Here is a 21,787-nt window from a genome sequence, read left to right as displayed (position 1 = left end):
GACATGAATAAAGGTCATTTTGATGGTCGGGGGGTTCAGGTCAATCCACTTTCATTTGGACCAATTAGAAATGGAAACATAAATTGCAGTTTAATGACTATGTGTCAATAGATTGGAATCGGACAACCATCTTGTGGCAAATGTTTTTCAATGTTTGAATTTTAGCACAAAAATATATATAAATAACAAACTGAATTGATTTACTTTTAACGTGACCTGTGACCCTTGACCCCTGACCTCTAAACCCTGTTTCGAGTGAACAGTTGAAGAGAACCGTCGCTGGTGATGTGCATCAGGGTCACGTGGGTGAAATCTCTGATGCTCCTCTGTGAGATTCTTGTGATGTAGCTCAGCTCTTTCGCCACCTGTGAGATGAAAGGGGGAGAGGTCTATAAAAAAGAGGGAGGGGCTTACTCCTGCAGTGCTCCGCCTCCTCGTTATATAGACCGCCTTTGCTTATAGACATGTTCACTGTCCACATCAGACTCGGGGCAGACTATAATATAAGCATTTGTTAGCCATGCTAGTGAACTAAACAATCAATCCATGCCAAAGCTAGATATGTAAAAGGTGAAAGACTCACACTCACAGCCATGCTGCTGATTTGGCTAAATGACATTGATTGATTGATTGAAAACTTTATTAACAGATTGCAGAATGGGTACAATACAGTACAGCTCAATACACACAATTGTTAAGGGGATGCAGACCAGAGAAAGACTTTCGTCTTGTTTACATCAGGGTCCCCCATTTTCAATTCATCAGGACATATGACATACATGACATACAGATAGACAGTACTGCTACTATACATTTATGACATACTGTACCAGATTTGCAAATACAGTACTGTTTGTGATACAAAAAGAGTCCAGAAAAGAGAGTATATACATTTGACGTAAAAACTGTACATTGGAGGAGGGGGGGGGGGGGTTGGGTAGGAGGGGTTGGGGGGGGGGGAAACACTGTACAACTGTACAAGCAAAACTGTACATTGGAATATTGACAACCATACTAGGTAATTTACTGTACATTGTAGGGGGTTGGGGGGTGGGTACACTGTACAAACAAGCAAAACTGTACATTGGAATATTGACAAAACCATACTAGGTAATTTACTGTACATTGGAGGGGGTTGGGTTAGGACATTTACAGGGGCCAGTTTCCCGTAGGTGTTCTTTGAGAGTGGTTTTGAAAGTGGGTAGTGATTCACATTCCTTTACAGCTTTAGGTAGGGTGTTCCACATTGATGTGGCATAATTGCGAAACGTGTTTAGTCCCTTGTTTGAGCCGAATCTGGGTTTAACATGATTTGTGGAGCTCCCTCTGGTGTTGTGATCGTGGTATTCACTGACCTTTGGGAAGTATTTTGACATGTACATCATGGGTACCTTGGTCGTGTAGTGTATCTTGTAGACCAGGCCCATTGCAAGTTGCTGTACTCTGTCGTCTACTCTAAGCCATCCTAGGTTGTCAAAGTGGGCAGGGGTGAGGTGGGTTCTAGGAGTAAGGTCAAGCAGTAGTCTGACCAGTTTGTTTTGAGATGTTTGTAATTTTGTTTTTAGCGCCTTTGAGGTGCTTTGGTACCATGAGGTGCAAGCATAGTCGTAGTACCCTTGAATGAGTGCTCCTGCCAGAGTCTTCAGGGTATTCTTGTTTACCAGAGAGGAGATCCGGTACAAGAATCAAGTTCGTTGGTTGACTTTTTTTATTACATTGGATGCCATTTTGTCACAGGAAAGATTAGCCTCTAGGATGGAACCCAGGTAGGTAATTTCATCTTTCCTTGTGACAATATTGTCACCCACTGTAACTGAGAAGCCGTCGGTCTTGCTGAGTTTGTTATTTGAACCGAAGAGAATGGACTCTGTTTTGCCCATGTGTAATGATAGTTTGTTATCAGCGAGCCATATGCAGATTTTGCCTAGTTCTGAGCTGAGGGTTTTTTCAACCGGTAACTTGTTCTTGTCAGAGACCAGCAGGGCTGAGTCGTCCGCAAACAGGAACAAGTTGCAGTCACAAGCTGACGACATGTCATTTACATAAATTAGGAACAGTAGCGGTCCTAGTATGCTTCCTTGTGGAACACCACAGCTCACTGTGAGGGGGGGGGGATAGGGTACCGTTTACCTCCACCATCTGTTCCCTCCCCTCAAGGTAAAACCAATTGCTTTTAGCTTGTCAATCAGAATGGAGTGATTGACAGTGTCGAAGGCCTTTTGTAGGTCCAGCATGACCATGCCGCAGTATTTGCCCGCGTCCACCTCTTGTTTGATGTGGTCGTTCAAATAGAGAAGGCATGTGTCAGTGGAGTGGGATGTTCTGAAGCCAGATTGGAATTCGTAGATTCGATTTTTTTCCGCTAGGTACTTTTCGACCTGTTCGTAGACAATTTTTTCCATGACTTTCGAGATGGAGGTAAGAATAGAAACATGGCAGTAGTTGCCTGGGTCTAATTTGCTGCCCTTTTTGTGCAGAGGGGTCACTCTCGCAATTTTGAAGTCCTTGGGGACGTGTCCCTGTTTTATGGAGAGGTTTATTATGTGCGTGATGACTGGAGTGATGGCGGCTGCTGAGTCTCTGAGGAATTTGGAGGGGATGTTGAGGGGATTATACCTGGGAGGAGGTATACCAATACCATCATGGATCAATACAAAGGTATTTTTTCTCTTCTTTTTTTACAATACCGTGGCCAACAATATACTTATTTTTGTATAAATACATTTGATATTTTGCACATTGGAGCAGTATTATAAAGAATTTGTGAGGAGAAAAGACCATGACAATTGCATCACAAGATAAATACATAAAAAATAAGTCATATCACATTGTAATTTATACCATAAGATAAGACTAAGCATCATCAACACTAAGGGAAATGTATTCTGGCCACATGGACACCCAGCTCTATACACACTGTGACTGGGAAGAGGTCACCCTATATATAATATATATATATATATTTTTTTAAATATCCTCAAACTAAATCCTCAATTTGAATAAAAGTGATTAATCTAATTAAATGCGTTTATTTTTTATTAAATCAACTTTCTTTAATGAATATAACCCATCAGTTTTAATACTATAATATTAGTGTAGCCTAATCTTTATCTGCAACTGTGAAGAAAAAACCCATTGGTTTAAACAGAATGAATAGACGCATAAAAGAAATATATGTATATACAAATTCGAATGTTGATTTAGAATTCGAATGCCAACGTAACGAACGAAGGTCAGAACGTTTGGGCTCAGCCCTGATGGGGGTCAGCAGCAGGGCTTTGGGGGGCAGGGGCTCAACATGCACTATCCCCACCCCCATGTCGCCACACCAGCAGGCAGGGGCTCAACATGCACTATCCCCACCCCCATGTCACCACACTAGCAGGCAGGGGCTCAACATGCACTATCCCCACCCCCATGTCGCCACACCAGCAGGCAGGGGCTCAACATGCACTATCCCCACCCCCATGTCGCCACACCAGCATTGTAATCTGAACCGGAACCGCTCCCGCCTACCTCCGGTCAATGGTCTCTAACTACACACCCTCAAGACCCCTACGCTCTGAATCTTCTGGCCGTCTCAGACCTACTCCTATCCAAGCTCCGGGAGGGTCATCAAGGAGAACCTGCCTTTTCTCAGTCCTTGCCCCACAATGGTGGAATGAACTACCCACCACAGTTAGGACAGCCGAATCCCGTCCAATCTTTCGCCGTTGACTAAAGACGCACTTCTTCAACCATTATCTGAAATAAAAAGATCTAACCCTAACTAACCTTACTGTCATGCACTTGTCCTAATAAACTAACCTACACTGTAGCACTCAACACTCTGATGAACATTGTTACTCAGCTGATAGAGTTGTGCCCTTCCTGATGACCTGTCGTACAGAACTTGTAAGTCACTTTGGATAAAAGCGTTAGCTAAATGACTGAATGTAAATTAATGTAAATTAATGTAGATGGGCGCTATGCGGCCAGCAGAGGGAGGCAGAGCCTGACCCAACCTCCCAATCCTCACACCAGGGACAAATTAACCCAATTACTGGGAAAAGAGAAGGCCTGCATGTTTAGAGTCGAGGGAGAGAGAGGAGAGGCTGACGACTGAACAGACAGAGAAAAACCAACAAACACCCAAAAGGACCAGCAGGCCTAGTATAATTTTGTGTTTTTGGACTGAAAGTATTTTTAGGAAGATTGAAGATGTTTTTTGTTCATTAAACTGTCTGTTTTTGCTCAACTGGTTTCCATGTGCCCTTTGTCCATACGCTCTTATCAATTGTTGGTAAATTAATCGTTTAGATTAATCGAATAATCGATCAAATAATAGACAGATTAATCGGTAACAAAATAATCGTTAGTTGCAGCCCTACAATACATACATACGAGATATGGTACATATAATATATTGTATTATGTTTATTTTTTGTTATCCACTTTTTCTCCCATTTTCTATATTTTTCTCCCATCCCAATTTCGTATCATCCAATTCAACCCTCCCCTGTCACGAACGCTGTTTCTTGCCTCCCACAAGCCGGCTGCAATGTGGACTAAGTCATACATAGCACAAGTCCCCTCCGGTACTTGAGGTAACAGCAGTCGCATCTTTTCACCTGCGCAGCTCGATCTCTCAGTGGCGAGGAGTAACGCGTGGGAGGCTCACGCTGCCCCAGACACTTCCTGATTCCACTGCGCAGGCGCACCAACCGACCTGTAGGAGTCGCTGTCCACAACGCCCGATCCCCACCCATCAGTTTCCCACCCCCTAATACGGCCAATGTGTATTAGTATGAACGACCAGCTAAACTGAAAGCAATGTGGAACGCTGGGCTCGAACAGGCAAGCCCAGCGTCTCCGTCATTCGTGGCGAGCGCCTTGCCCACTATGCCACGTAGCCGCCCTAATATACTGTATTATGTTATGGTAAATGTGGGGAAATGGGGTTTCAACAAGTTAAATGTAAGACTTTTAAGACCTTTTGACCAAGTGGTATCCAAGGCTTATTCAGATTCAGATTCAGATTCCTTTATCGTCACTCGAGGTGCCTACAATGACATATAAAATATACGGCGAAGCAGCTTTTTGTTACTATGGGCAGACGGCTTGGAATAATCTCCCACTACATCTAAAACAGGCAGCCTCTGTGGATAGCTTTAAAGCACAGCTCAAGACCTATTTCTATACTCTTGCTTTTAGCTGATTTTAAAATCCCTGTTGTCATTTATGCTTTTTAGCTATTTTCTTAATCATGTTTTTGTGGTTTTAAACTCTTGCTTTTCTTTTCTTTTTTTGCTTTATTGTAAAATTGTGTTTTTTTTGCTCTGTTGAGCACTTTGAGCTGCATTCTATGTATGAAAGGTCACTATATAAATAAATATTATTATTATGGGATCATCCCTATGTTCCCCGGGTCCTATGTTCCCCGGGTCCTATGTTCCCCGATTGATTGATTGATTAATTGATTGAACATTTTATAAATTTTTATTATTTTATTAATTATTAATGTCCGCCTTGTTTTGAACTGGTTAAGCTTAGGCCCTCTTTCGAAGTTGGTTAAGGTTAGAGTTTGGAATCAGGGCTGGTGGTCTAAAAATTTCAATCAATCAATCAATCAATCAATCAATCAATCAATCAATCGGGGAACGTAGGACCCGGGGAACATAGACATGCTCCCATTATTATTACTTATTTCAGTACTTTACAGCAAGAACAGTGAAATTTAAATGTATTGTGGTCTGCATGGAGGTTGTATTTTAGCAGGGCTGTTGGAAAGGGATCCAGGGCACAGGTGGAAGGTTTCATCTTCCTGATGATGTCCTCAACCTCTCGCTGTGAGATGTCAGAGAAACAGCACATAGGTTGAGAAATCCCAGGCTGAGGGTCAGAAGTCCGGACAGAGGAGCTGAAGATTAGAGAGCAGTTTTTGAAAAAGGTGATGAAGTCATTGCTCCTCTGTGGCTTTTCAGAGAGAGAGAGAGAGAAAGAGAGAGAGTTTGAGGAGGTGGTTTATAGTAGAGAAAAGTTGCTTGGAGTTTCCAGGGTTATTGTTGATGATATTGGAGTAGAACTGTGAACCGTGCATCTCTGAGGGACTGTGTGGAGGCTTCTGGTGCTCTCTGTAGGCTTGTCTGTCAGGCAATCCTGAAGCAGCAGTCTACATCTTCCACAGCTCAGGGCTGAACCAGCAGTCTACATCTTCCACAGCTCAGGGCTGAACCAGCAGTCTACATCTTCCACAACTCAGGGCTGAGCCAGGGGGGCTGAACCAGCAGTCTACATCTTCCACAACTCAGGGCTGAGCCAGGGGGGCTGAACCAGCAGTCTACATCTTCCACAACTCAGGGCTGAACCAGCAGTCTACATCTTCCACAGCTCAGGGCTGAACCAGCAGTCTACATCTTCCACAGCTCAGGGCTGAACCAGCAGTCTACATCTTCCACAGCTCAGGGCTGAACCAGCAGTCTACATCTTCCACAACTCAGGGGTGAACCAGGGGGCTGAACCAGCAGTCTACATCTTCCACAACTCAGGGCTGAACCAGCAGTCTACATCTTCCACAACTCAGGGCTGAACCAGCAGACTTCTGTTACAATCACGGCCAGAGCCTCTCTCTCTCCCCCTGCTTCCACGCCCTTATATGGGCAGCTTCCTGTCGCTGTGTTCACACGCTGTCAGCCAAGTTCTATCTGCACACCTGAGACTCGTCAGGTCATCACCGGCTGTGATAAGAGCCCTGCGGTTCCTGCCACTCACTGTCCGAGTGTTGCTACACCTACCTAGGTACGAGGACCTAACCTACCTTGCTGCTCTGTCTGTTTCCCTGCCTTGCTCTAACCCCTGTCTCCCTGTGCCCAGGACCATCTGCTGCTGGCCTACAGTGTCTCAGTCACAAGACACCGCCCGCCAGCACGTTCCTGTGGAGCACGAGGAGTGCTCCTGCTCGCACCTGTCGAACCCTGTCTGCTTGGTACCTATTGGGACATTAAACAACCTAAACAGCTACATTCTCTCTCCCCTGTGTTTTGCTCTTGGGCTCCAGTTTAACGCTACCCTAACATCTTCATCTTCCACAGCTCAGGGGTGTACCAGGGGGCTGAACCAGCAGTCTACATCTTCCACAGCTCAGGGGTGAACCAGGGGGCTGAACCAGCAGTCTACATCTTCCACAGCTCAGGGCTGAACCAGGGGGCTGAACCAGCAGTCTACATCTTCCACAGCTCAGGGGTGAACCAGGGGGCTGAACCAGCAGTCTACATCTTCCACAGCTCAGGGCTGAACCAGGGGGCTGAACCAGCAGTCTACATCTTCCACAGCTCAGGGCTGAACCAGGGGGCTGAACCAGCAGTCTACATCTTCCACAGCTCAGGGGTGTACCAGGGGGCTGAACCAGCAGTCTACATCTTCCACAGCTCAGGGGTGTACCAGGGGGCTGAACCAGCAGTCTACATCTTCCACAGCTCAGGGCTGAACCAGGGGGCTGAACCAGCAGTCTACATCTTCCACAGCTCAGGGGTGTACCAGGGGGCTGAACCAGCAGTCTACATCTTCCACAGCTCAGGGCTGAACCAGGGGGATGAACCAGCAGTCTACATCTTCCACAGCTCAGGGCTGAACCAGAAGTCTACATCTTCCACAGCTCAGGGGTGTACCAGGGGGCTGAACCAGCAGTCTACATCTTCCACAGCTCAGGGGTGTACCAGGGGGCTGAACCAGCAGTCTACATCTTCCACAGCTCAGGGCTGAACCAGGGGGCTGAGCCAGCAGTCTACATCTTCCACAGCTCAGGGCTGAACCAGGGGGCTGAGTGTAGGAAAGTGATGGTTCTAGATTTAAGAGGGGTGTGAAGACCAAGGAGACTACTGTGGGAGTTAGAAGTCCACAGAATCACTGACTTGAGGATGAATTTGCAAAGGAGAGAAGCTGGAGGTCCTGTTTACTTTCAAGGTGTTTGGGTCGATGTGTTTCACGCTTGGGCTTAGTGTGGGGAGAGGGGAAAGGCAGCTCCAGTGAAATCCACCGTAAAGTAGATCCACTGCTTTGGCATCATGGCCCATGAATTGAGACCTGAGGTAGCGGGACTGAACGTGGTCACCCACCCAGAATGATGACGGGGCCAGAGGCCACATGTTGTTATGTAGGCGGTCTTGTCTTGAATACAAAAACATTTCATATACTGTATTTCATATTATTTAATCTCCCAACAGCCGGGCTGCCCCCAAAAATATTTTATACCTGTGCAAATGTAATGTAAGGCCTTAAATTGAGAATTATGAATTGAAAGACTTTTTAATATCCCACGGATACCCTGGAAAACAGTGATTTTACTCACATTTCCACATCAGGTAGGTAAATGTGAGATATATGAGGCTGATAATCTTAATAATTTAATACAGTGAACACTTGATGGTCCATATCTTTTCACGCTTGTTTGTTTATAAACCTAACCCTTACCTTAATCTTAACTGTAACCTCACTGGAGAGGTCACACCTAACCCTTACTCAAGTTCTTTATTTGCACAATTAACACTTTGGTTGCCTTGGGTTAAATTAATGATATACCATAGATTGCCAGCGCTATTTGTCTATGGAGAAAGTCCCCTTCTTTGCAGGGCTATAACTTTTTAAATTCTATTGCTACATTGCCATTATTAGGGCCCATTCAAAGTCCTATATGTATTGTTCATTGTGTAGCAACGTTAAACTTTTTCATTCACATATTCATAGTAAAGTATGGTCTAATGTATAAGTATGTTTTCATCTCTTTCTGCAGCTTTCTCCAGAACGTGATATATAGCTTATAGTATAGTATATATATATAGTTTGATGGCAATCAGCGCGATATAAAAAATTCCAACTAGACGTACTTCTAGAAGTTACTACACGTCATCTGATGTTGACCGGATGGGCGAGGGGGCGTTTATAATTCCGTGGGCAGCGTTATACCAATCATCTAATGTGGGTCAAATGTTGATAATAGCAGTTAGTATCTAAGACGGTAACGTTACACGCTAAAACTCACCCCAGTCTCCGCGCGCCGTTGGGCGATCATCGTCGAGTAGAAATTTTATCATTATGGGATATATTTTTACCCGGTCCATCTCCAGCTTGTATAATGGTATATACGTCCAAATCATGTTGTTTATCGAGTTATTGCCAATCGATCACCGTGTAGCGTGACGAGCCAGAGTCCCATGAACCATAGCAAGCGCCCGGAAGTACTACGGTCGTCATGACAACCTCTATTCAAGATCCTGTGTGGCGATTGCGCCGATCGGCCACCAGATGGCGCTCCTGAACCGCCAGAGAGCTCAGTGGGTCCTGCTGGTGGATCTCAGGCCAGCGGAGGGGGAATATGAATCCGATCGCAGATTTTTGAAATATTGATATAAGGACGCTGTACAGCGTCCCCCGGCAACTTTAGCATGGCCAGCAAAGACGTGAAAAGACGTGTCCCGGCAGTCAAAGTGTTAAGAAACAACAATGAATACAAGAATGGTAACAATAAGTTGTAGTGGTGAAATAAAATATAAAATGAGGTAAGATTCTTGCGTATAAGTGTATGTGCATATTAAGGTGCAGGGTGATTGTGTGTGTGTGTGTGTGTGTGTGTGTGTGTGTGTTCAAGAGTTTTGAATAGGGCTATCTACTGTTATTACATGGCGTTTTCACATTCGCCGAAATGCTTGCTTGTGATTGGTCAATAGCGCTCGTCAGAGGTCCGATATTACTCGATAACGGACCTCTGTGGAACAATAATGACCGCTGTGCACAGCTGTTCGCAATCAAGCCCCACTGACACACACTGTTTCAGTGTAATTAGACACACCTGCCGGGCTGCCGGCGATAATAATAATCACTTTATTTGGGCTGACAGAGCCACAGAACAACTGCGTCTGCATTTGATCTCGTCTTGTCGATTTTGTAAAATGAATTAGGTATATTGTTAGTAAGTTAGCCATGTAATAAGCGGGATAATGTATAGCTATACTCGGTCATCATCGCAAAATAATTGACCTTCACTGACGTTTAAAACACCTCGCCGAGGCGGCTCGGTATTTTAAACTCCGTGTCGGTCAATTATTTTGCGACAATGACCTCGTAGCTATACATTATCCCTTACTTATTGTCCTTGTTCGTGAGTCTTGTGGCTTGTGGGGAAAAAGCTGTTCCTGAACCTGCTGGTTCTTGTGCGGATGCTCCTGTACCGTTTGCCACGACGGTAGCAGAGTGAACAGTTTGTGACTGGGGTGACTGTGGTCTCTGATAACGTTCTGGGTTTTCCTTCTGCACCTCTGTGTTTAGAGGTCGTCCATGGCTGGCAGCTCAGTCCTGGTGATGTGTTGTGCTGACTTCACCACCCTTTGCAAAGCCTTGTGGTCGATGGCTGAGCAGTTGCCATACCAGGCAGCCAGTCAGGATACTCTCTATAGTGCACCGGTAAAAGTTGCAGAGTAACCTGGAGTCCATTGACAACGATGCCGGTGTGGTGAGACCAGGACAGGTTCTCGCTGATGTTGACCCAGAGGAACCTGAAGCTGCTGACACTCTCCACCGCTGACCCGCCGATGTGAATGGGGGCGTGCTCTCCCCCCTGGGACTTCCTGTAGTCCATGATGAGCTCCTTCGTTGAGGTGGAGGTTGTTATCCTGGCACCATGTTGCCAGTGCACTCACTTCCTCTCTATACTTCAACTCGTCATTGCCGGTGATCAGGCCAATGACTGGTGTCGTCAGAAAACTTGATAATGGTGTTGGATGGATGGTGTGGCCACACAGTCATGTGTGAACAGGGAGTACAGGAGGGGGCTGAGTACGCAGCCCTGGGGGGCACCGGTGTTGAGAGTCTAGTGTGGAGGAGGTGATGGAGCCCATCCTCACAGCCTGAGGTCTGCCTGTCAGGGGATCCAGCTGCACAGGGCCGGGTTGAGTCCTAGGTCCCGGAGTTTGATGGTGAGTTTGGAGGGCACAATGGTATTGAATGCTGAGCTGTAGTCAATGAATAGCATTCTCACATACGTGTCCCTGCACTTTAACCTCACCGGAGAGGTCACACCTAACCCTTACCTTAACCTCACTGGAGAGGTCACACCTAACCCTTATCTTAACCTCACTGGAGTGGAGAGGTCACATCTAACCCTAACCTAGAATAGAGATCACTTGCTAAAATACAGCAAAGCCTCAGATCCAGCACCTGGATGCGCTTTAAAATACCACCCGTGGGGACTGAGGGATGTAAAAGAAGCCTATTTTATTTTGGTCCTTGGGCCTGGAATTACCTCCAGACACGTCTCAAATTGACCTCTCCGATCTCCTTGTTTTGTTTTAAACAAAAAATATCGGAAATCCTTTCCACCTGCTGCTCCTGCTTTGATGTTGAATTTTTAATTTTGGTTGATTGCTATTGTTTTATTGTGGTTGCATTTCTTTTTTTAACTGAATTTTACTTTTCATTTAAAATATCGGTTGTATGGTAGTCTACTGTATGTGTATTGTGTCTTGTTATGTATGTTTTGTCATAATTTGTGCTTGCCTTCTTGGCCAGATCACCCTTGAAAAATAGGGTTTTTATTTTCTGGTTAAATAAAGGTTTGATGAAAGACAGAACATTGTAAAACTAAATATACTGTACATTTTCTGCAGAACACTTTTTTAGGCACAGTAATAAAGTATGTTTAAGTACAGAGGACCACTGATTATGAAGTAGATGAATAAGGCTTAAGAGGTGGATGAATGTACTGTATCACCTGGTCCCAGTCGTTGTAGTTGAGGATGTACGCGGCTACAGCGATGACAACAACACCAAGAAGCATGCAGTCTTCAGTCACTGTCACAAACTTCTCTCTGGGTTTATATGGGAGACATACAGGCTCATTATTGTAGGCCACCCATAGCACCCTAATCTGGTATCTGCAGGCTTCAACAAGTAAAATTTAAGACTTTTTTAATACCATTTAGAGCAAGATTTTATACCAATGTCACACCCATACTAGCAAAAGAAATAAACACATAGCGACACTGACCTGGCGGCAGCACTTTAATTAAAATTCATGCATGTTCCATACAAGCTCTCGCCAGAGGCACAAAGCTCCCGGTAGCCCCGTTTTTTAATACAAAAACATTTAATATATTTCATATTTTTTTATTTATTTATTATTTCCTTAAATTGTGAATGATGAATTTGATACTTTTTAAGACTTTCTAATACCCCGCAAGATACTGTTAATAGATGAGTAGGTCATCAACACTCCTTCAGCGTCTTAAAGGTAGAATACGTAATGCCGCCTAACAGTGACCTCTAGGCAAAAGAGCCCTGCTTTGGTATAACACATTAAGAGTCAGGTCCTGACTGAATCTCGGTTGTTAAAGAACCCAGGACGCCTATCGCAAAAAGTAGGGGGTTCCCCAGACGTTCCTGTCCAAACTCCCAATCAGGTCTCTGACACCAAGGCCACCTAATCATCCCTTCCCCTTAATTGGCTGATATCAATCCCTGTCTCCTGAGCCGTTCAGCCATTGTGTAGTGTGATGTGTGCCTGGTGCCAGGTAGCCAGGGAACAAAATAACTAGACGCCATTCGCCAAATGCGTGTAGATTTACCGTCTGGCGGCTAAAAATAATAGTTCATATCGATACTCTTATTTTGAAAATCCTGTGCGGGTCTCATTGCCGCCCCAAGCGCAGCTCCAGTCATAATATCTGGGCTCCGGCAGCTAGCAACGTTCAGGTTCATATGATACTCTTATTTTGAAAAACCCTCTAGCAACTCCGCGAGTCATATGATATCCGCCCACTCCGTCCAATGCAGCTACATGCTTTGCACCGTCGCCATTCCTTTATGCCCACATCGCCCGAAATGAACGTTTATGTACCAATCACTACAACGTTTACGTAAGCTAACAAGCTAATCCTGATGATCAGACGAGGCAGAGCCACAGTGAACAGCACTGAGGAAAGGGAAATGGGGGGGGGGGGGGGGCACTCTCCCCTTCCCTGTGTGTGTGCGTTTGTTTGGAAAGACGACGGAGTCACTAGTCAGGACTCAGGACAGGAGTATATTATAGTAAACTGAGGATTACTGAGGATGGACAGATAATGTTGATATTCAAATATAAAAAAGTTTCGAGAGGAGTGGAAGTTTGAAGACAGACTACAATATGATGTGGGGGTGGTGAGTTGAAACACAGTGTGTGTGTGTGTGTCCTGACCCCACTTCTATGTTTCAATAAATTATTTGCATTTAAAACTATTAACGCTGACTCATTCCTTCAGTCCACTCAAAATTATGCTAATATTCCTTATGTTGTTTATGATATTAATTGAAAATAGCATATGAGAATATTATATGTAATAATAACACATGGCGATATACTAAAAAGCTATTTATAATTTTTGGCTAGTAAAAAATCTGCCCGGCTGGTACTTTTAAAAAATCGACCAGCCAAATGGCTGGTAAGTCAAAAAGTTACGTTTGTTCCCTGCAGGTAGCCATTGCGCCTGCGTAGCCCAAGGTTGGGTGCTACCAGTGGTGGTGAAGGAGGCCATTTCCACCCTACATTGTGGGGAGCGCTTTGAGTGTCTAGAAAAGCGCTATATAAAATGTAATGAATTATTATTATTATTATTATTTGTTCTGTTCATTTATAAAGTCATCATTGGTCAGCTCTCTTTTTACCTTGGTTCATCAAACCCATTTTACAGCTTAAGATCAACAGGACTATTTACAGTACAGTACACACAGGGGTGTAAAGTACTTGAGTAATTGTACTTCGTTACTGTTTTGGGGGATTTGGGATTTGTTTTTGGCGATTTGTACTTTACTCAAGTATTATTAGGTTTGTATACTTGTACTTTTACTCAATTACATTTCAGAGAAAAAAAACATACTTTTTACTCCTTACATTTAAAATGCAGACCTACAAAGTACAAAGTACAAATCTCGGAGGTCCAACTATTTTAATTAGTATATTTGTTTCTCTGGCCGAACTAACGTTAACGTTATTAATCCTGCGGCCGCACTTTATTTAAAAACAGCCAATCAAATCCCCATCAATGGAAAATGAACCCGCTCATACCCATGCTGATTGGTCCTTGTGCAAGACAAGAAAGCAGGGATCTTTGATTAAACACCTGCTATCAGAAGAATAGAATAGTATAGTAAATGTTTTTACTAGAGATGCCCCGATCGATCGGCCACCGATCGTTATCGGCCGATAATCAGTATAAATATGCGATCGGTGATCGGTGATAATGCTTTATTTTCGCCGATCGTCAAAACCGATCTCATTCGCTGAGTTCTGTCTCAGACACCGGGAGCTGCACTCACTCCCACACAGTGGTGCAGCGTCTGCTCCCTCGTCTGCTCCCTTTAGCCCCTCCCGCGCGCATGTAAACACGGGTCTAGTCTAGTGGGACGGGAGGACGGCGTCTCCCTGAGTTAACGTTAGCTACCATTACAAAATGACCCAGTCAACCATTCACTTCCAGTCCAATACATGATGAGGCATTGTCTAACCGAACGGTATCTAGCCGGCCAGCTACCGATAGCTCCTGACATCAACAAACGCTCCAGCAAGTCTAGTAGAGACGTGTATGATACCTCAGCTGTAGCTCACATTAGCTGACGCCAGCTCACTGTTCAAAACGAAATGTCCCACTGAACTAAATAGTTCACAGAGGCGCTGTATCAACGTTATATAGCAGGCCAGCAGTAGCCACAGATAGCTCCTGATATCAATGTTTTATAACACTCATTCGATGCGTATTCGAGCAGAGGGCATGTTGTTGAATATGATCAATAGGGCCTAGCTGCAGCTCTTCCAACTGGAAAATGTCAGGATAGATCAAAATATTAGGTAAAGAGAGAGAGAGATGCCCCATATTCCATTGCAGTTTGCACGGCCTCCTCAGCGTGCCTCTCCGCGTCCACGGACCTATATATTTTATGCATAGCGTGGGTGGTGATGATGATGATGATAGAAACCGCTGTGGCGCATACAGTTGAATGCTGGTATTACACTCATTGAGGGACACGAAGAAGTCAAGTCCGATGGGCTTTGGGAATCTCAAATACAAATCGGGATTGGAATAAAAAATGCATTTATATTAAACAATACAGAATATACAGCACTTCTTGGGGTCTGTAGGGTAAGCACTTATTCCCTCCCCCCTGATCATTTATGGAGATGTATGGGCCTTTTAAGTCAGTGATAAAAGTGTCTTTCAAGGATAAGTGAGCTCCTGCACTGATTATTATAGTTCAATATATAGTATTATAGTTCAATATATTTGATCACCAAAACCCCCCAAAAAGCATCACAAAAACCGCCCAAAAACCATAAAAAGGGGGCCCCCCCGCCCGAAAAGGGCCCTTAAAAATCGGGCTTGTGCGCTTCGCGGGCTCGGTTGAAACACACACAGGTATAGTGCCCTTTTCAGCCTTTGAGCACCTGCCCCTATAAAGTCCGGTGCACGTCCCTGCATCCTAGTCAAGGTAAGGGCTATATGGTATCAATCTTGTGTTGATCCAATAATTCCTTCATTGCGATCGAAGCGTATGTGTGTAATGTACTGTGTAACGTATTCCGTTGGTGACGATCAAAGCATAAAAAAACGACCCCCCCCCCCCTTTTCATGCATTCATGATGAAACATAATACCGATAATATAGATGTGATTTTAAAATAGTAGCGTGTACAGGCGAGAAATGACAACGTTTTTAGTGAATTGCACGTATCGCTGCATAGCGAAATTTTCTGGGATTAGACAGGATTATTCTAAAACTATAGTCATATTCACCACGGTATAAAACGGGAATGTATGGATGAAAAAATGTATTTATTTTTCTCATATTAAACGATAGATAGGTGATGTCAAATGGGCAATATTATTATATCCATAGCAATAATATATAATATAGTTTTAGCCCTGCAAAACCGCCACGTATTCGTATACTTTAACACTATGGCGTCCGTTCACGAGTACATACATGTTTCGATTCCATGCGTTGTGGTCCAGAGCCACGAGTATACTCGTGACGAGTTGTTATTGTTTTATTCCATATTTATAACGCTTATTAGGTACCCGATCCACTAGCAGGATCTTTCCACATATTTGATTTTCGAAACATGCAGTACCGGCCAGATCCGCTTAGGGGCGCCATCGCTCCACTGCAGTATCATTGATGGGATTTAAAAAAAAAATGCTTTTACAGACCTGTGGGCGGATCATAGATCCTTGATTCCAAAAGAAGACCCTCCATCTTGGATCAGCTTGCCGAAAGTTTTTTTCAGCGTGGAATAATGGGATTTATGATTAGCCAATGTGCATATCGATCTACCAGAATCCGATGACTGGTGAGGAAATGCTGCCGGCGATCACATGGCCTGACGGTAGGATAATATTACCCCAAATTACAGCTGGATTGGACATTGTTTTATAACCTAACGTGATAGACTACTGACATTGGCTACCGGAACGCACACTCTATTGCTAATCAATAATACTGATCGGCGTTCCCCGCCGCCCCCATTTCATCCATAGATGCTCTGTAATAGTCCGGATGCTACGCAGTTTGTTTTATTTCATTCGTATATATACAGCAGAAATGGCGTTTGATATAACGGCGCCAACGTTTAGCCTTTTTTGCAGCCTCCTGCAGAAAAGCCTAGACGAAAAGAGCGATATACCTTATATTCACGACGCTATAAAATGACAACCAACCGATGGATTTTTATTTTCTTTAAGCCATTATGAAGGCACGGTTTATGCACTCAAGTGACAATGAGAATGGACAGATAGCAATACTATAAATGATATATAAAGCTCTTAGAAAGTACATCGGTTTGTTTACAATCCTCTGTCCTCTGAGGCCTAAATCGCCGCGGGGCGCCGGTCGCCATAGTGTTAAAGCGCTGGCCTTTCAACAGTAACAGTAAACAGCGCCCTCTGGTGCTGAATGAGTTAAATAAAAAAATAAAAAAGTTAAATGTAACAAAGCCTCTGATTGGCTAATACAGCACAAGGTATAGAGATAATCAAAATAATCAAAGATTGGGGTGGGAGTGGGGGAGGAAGTGTTTTTGTGATGTCTGTGATAATATGATTTGGTTTTTGTATTCTGTATTTATTATTTTGTTATTTCTGGTTGTATTGTAGTTATTATTGTTGAAGTACTGTCCTGTGGTGTCTTGTGTATTATTGTTGTTGTTACTGTATTGTGTTGTATTTTTATTACATGGAAAATGGAAAATAAAAAGTTGATCAAAAAAAAATTATCAAAGTTATCAAATCCCTGGTTATCAATATTGGCACCGGTATTGAAAATGTTCAAACGACAGCAGCCGACCCTGACTCAGACTGTAAACGGGGTGAACTGACCTCTGCTCACTGGATGGGCTGAGGGACTGAGTGGTGGCCATGAGCAACGAGTCATAGATGGCTTCTCTCTGGAGGCTGATGAACTGGAGGACATGACGGCAGAGATGATGGAGATCCTCCATGGGGATGGAGGACTCGTTGTGGCCTGCAAGAATCAAGTGTGTGTAGTCAGTCACTATATTCAAAAGGAGAATATCACTCACTTTAACCCATTTAGACCTGAAACGCCTGCTAATAATGCATTATATAGCCTGCATATACACACAAAATGTGTTTCTGGGATTCAATGGGTTAAGAATTATGTTTTTAAAAGTACATCTCAGTATGGTATAAAACACTGGTACTGATACGGTACATCTCAGTATCGTATAAAACATTGGCACTGATACATCTCAGTGTGGTATAAAACATTGGCACTGATACATCTCAGTGTGGTATAAAACACTGGTAATGATACATCTCAGGATGGTATAAAACACTGGTAATGGTACATCTCAGTATGGTATATAAAGCATTAGCACTGATACATCTCAGTGTAGGTCAACTTACCAAGGACCTCCAGAAGTATCTCCACATATGCCAAAGGATTGGGGGCATTTAGTCTGAATTCAAGCTTTTTCAAGATCATCAATTCAGACTCCAGGAGAGTCTGCTTGGACACACTGTGGCCTAGTAGGTTGTAATGAAACTGCACAGCAGCATTGTTGTCGATGATCTTACAGAAAAGAGAGAAATGTTTTGTAGACTATTACACTTTTTTTTTTATTATTTTTTTTTTACACCATACTATTTTACAAAGGACGGAAGTAGTTCAATTGAATTCCTCAGAAGAAAATCACAAATCCAGTTTTACAAATGCTGTTGTATTTGCATATGCAAGTGGTATGTATCTTTATGGTATGTGTGCTTTTAGAGAAATTATGACATTCAAAGTCAAAACTATTTTGGATGAGGCGTCACTATGGATTTGCAAATTATGTTTTGCTGTTCAGAACATTTCAAGACGTATTTGAATTATCAACTGTAAAAGTTATTTCAAAACTTACATTACCACGCAAGGAGAGCTTGCTTGCGAGTTGTACACAGGAAAAGACGATGAGAGAGAATTTCTCACTCAGCTTTTCAAAAACAAGATCCTCGCAGCTCTCCGGCAGATTGGCGGTGGCAGCTTGAGGTGTGGGCGTGGTGAACAAATCTTCAAGGTGCCTAATCATGAACCTAGGAGAACGCCATTGTTCACAGATTAGCCTATTCAACCATTACGTCACATGGTTTGACAATGACAAGGCTGTTAACTATTGAAGAACAAACACACTCACAGAGGGGAAAGAAAGATTTCAAACCAAGATTTAAAAAGTTAAATGGTAGTTTAGTCATCTATGACACAGTGTGGTGCAAGATACTCAAGTGTAAAAGGTTGTATACCTTTAGATTCTAATTTCATGTATCTCAGTAGCATGGTAGCCAACTCTTACCTTTTGTGTATTTCAGTAGCATGGTATCCAACTCTTACCTTTCATGTATTTCAGTAGCATGGTATCGAACTCTAGTCTTACCTTTCTAATATTTCAATTATTGTAACAGAGGGGATTTGAACCTGGACCATAGGATCCACAGGCGGCTGCACTAACCAGCTGAGCTAAAGGGTGAGACCCGTTAACAGGTGCTAGTTGACTGCGACCGACTCGTTAGTAGTTTACAGTCGCCCTCCCCCGAGAAGTGTGTCCTGTCACGTTCTTTCATCCATGCACGCACTTTCCCAGGTTTAAGGCACTGAGGTCCCACCCCCATTGCTACGTGAACCTGTATACAGATTCACAGGGCAGAGGGATCCCACCGCTGCCACCAATGTAACCGAGTGGATTTGAACCTGGGACCATAGGATCCACAGGTGGCGCACCAGCTGAGCTAAAGGGTCAGACCTGTTAGCAGGTGCTGGTTGACTGCAACCGACTCGTTAGTAGTTTACAGAATCTATGAAATGCTTACCTTTCTAATATTTCAATAGCATCTATCAAACTCTTCCCTTTCTAATATTTCAACAGTATCTATCAAACTCTTACCTTTCTAATATTTCAATAGTATAAAAATCTTACCTTTCTAAAATTGCAATAACTCTTACCTTTCTAGTATTTCAGTAGCATGGTATCCAACCAGTGGGTCAAGTCCTAATGTTTCAGCTATCAGAAATATGTATTCTGATGGATAAAAGACAGGTTTGAAGGGGGTCAGCCAGGGCAAAATAAGTCAGGATTATACAGTCCTGCCAATTTAGAAGCATACACTCCTAAAGTTTAATTAATGCCGCCTAGAAAATTGCAAATGGAGCAATTTTAGATTTATGGTAGAAGTGGGAAATGCTTTTCACCTTGCTCTTAGATGACTTTCCTCTGGGACTATTTCATTTATTCTGTTGGTTAGTTAGTTAGTTAAATTTAAGAGCAGATGTGATACTTCTGAAACACCAAGTCACTGTACAGCCCTGTAAGAAACGGATTGCTAAGTGCTAGTATTAACCCAGTAGCTATCAGAACTAGGCTATGTCAGACTGAGAGGTAATAAAGTGGACTCACAAAGCAAGAGCAGCTCACAATCACAAGCTCTAATGCAGTTCTCGGAGAGTGAGAAATATCCCATTTCTTTCAAGAGGGACCTAAAGTGTACAATTAATTGGAATGTAGCAAGCCTAAATTTAGCTTTTGTAGTCAATGTTTTGATTGGACTTGAATAAGAATCTGTTGTACAATTTGTCACATGTTGAGACACTATATCACATAGCTAAATACATTAGTAATCACTTAGCACTTCACCAGCAACACAAGATATTAACAATAATGACAGGCATCACATTTCAAAACGTGTAACATTATTATTAGCTGTTGTATTCTAACTGTGTGGGTGGACAATAATCCAGAGGACATTGGTCAGACCTGTTTCTTGTCTCAGTCTGGAGTGCTGTCTCAGTGTTCTGTTTAGGCATTCACATTATGTTCTTCCTGTGCCCCAGGACAGTTAGTCAGTATTTCTTAACACATTGGGAGTAAGCGCTCACATACATATGTTATGGACTCATAATGTCAGAGCTCCATTCATTGAGCATGGAGCAGCCTCAGATTTTACATCCCAGTAACATCACTGATTGGAGGGTTATTATCATCTGATTTCTAGATTTAGGAGAGAGTGGTGGTGAGTGTTCACAAATACTGACTGGACTGGGGCACAGGAAGAACATTTTATTTGATTTTATTTAACCTTTATTTAACCAGGCAGGTCAATTAAGAACAGATTATTATATACAATGAAGGCCTGGCAAGAGGACAAAGGGACCTCTCAAAGGGTAACAGGGTAAGTGGACAAAAATAAAATAAAATAGAAGAGACAGACGATACACCACAGAGGCAAGGGAAATAATTAAAGCACACACCAAACAAACAATCAAATACAATTACAAGGTGAAGGTATGCAATACATGAGGCAGACAGACCATTTATATAACGTATGTCCAGTCTCTTTGACCTTGGTGCAAGAGTTTACAACTTACCCATCGTTTTTTTATTTTTAAAATCCCCACTGCATTTTGACAAGCTGGTAAGCTTGTCTTTGTTTCTTTTGTTGAGATTAATAAGAAAGTCTGATAACAGATCGAAAGAGACTTCACGAAACATCACACGTTTGCTTTGATTTGCAGAATGGAAAAATCTCGCTGCCATTTTAAGCTAACTGCTAGTGTTAGGGGTTTTAACCACTGAGTCACCCTTGTTCAATAAAGCTAAAGTAAATGTTGTCTGTTATGTCTTTGTTAGCTGTCTATCGACATTTAGAGGTTCAACTGAAGACCAAAATAGCAAGCAACTATGTTAGGTTAATTTACAATTTCCTGAAGATGGCGCTATTGCTATAGCTGAGCTACAGCTATCATGACTCAACCAACCGCCGCCACTCAGGTAGGAACCAAAATAGTTTGATCAGAACCCCGTGGGACTCATTAAGACGGTGCACATATTTAAATTAGTCACGCATACTCGACGTCCTGATTGGTTGCGCAAACCGTGCTCAGCATCCCAGATCAAAAAATGTAAAGGTAGACCGTTTGTATAGCTAATTGGGTTAAGATGGTTTATAATACAGCCGTCCATACAAAACGTTTAAAATGTTTAAATTAGATTAGTTTGATTGATTGATTGATTGATTGATTGATTGGTTGAGTATAGGATGAAATAAGTGAATATGAAGCAGATAGGGATGGATGGATGTGCGGTAATTTGTAAATATATATATATATACAGCATTATTTTGCATGCTATAATACAGAGGTACAGAGTTATATAATGATTCCAGTAATAATAGTTTGAGGCCGATAATTATGATGACAAATAAAGACGTATTATGATAGTCTCTTTAATAAATAGCTGAGAG

The 21,787-nt window shown here is 42.9% G+C and overlaps 1 protein-coding gene across 1 annotated transcript; it reads right to left on the bottom strand.

The window, feature by feature from the left end:
- Positions 1 to 239: 239 nt before the first annotated feature.
- On the bottom strand, positions 240 to 20,957 carry cntd1 (cyclin N-terminal domain containing 1; the record flags this gene model as incomplete). The annotated part of the gene is made up of 7 exons (XM_084331007.1): positions 20,913 to 20,957; positions 19,494 to 19,569; positions 18,418 to 18,589; positions 17,921 to 18,086; positions 17,372 to 17,516; positions 11,741 to 11,837; positions 240 to 365 (listed from the first exon to the last, which is right to left on the bottom strand). The coding sequence occupies exons 1-7, from the start codon at positions 20,914 to 20,916 to the stop codon at positions 240 to 242; spliced, it is 786 nt and encodes a 261-aa protein (XP_084187133.1). The 5' UTR covers positions 20,917 to 20,957.
- Positions 20,958 to 21,787: the final 830 nt, after the last annotated feature.

This window comes from Notolepis coatsorum (assembly GCF_963971535.1).
Source record: "Notolepis coatsorum genome assembly, chromosome: 15".
NCBI lineage: Eukaryota > Metazoa > Chordata > Actinopteri > Aulopiformes > Paralepididae > Notolepis > Notolepis coatsorum.
The sequence above is the reverse complement of the archived record's forward strand: the minus strand, read 5'-3'. Positions and strand labels throughout refer to the sequence as shown.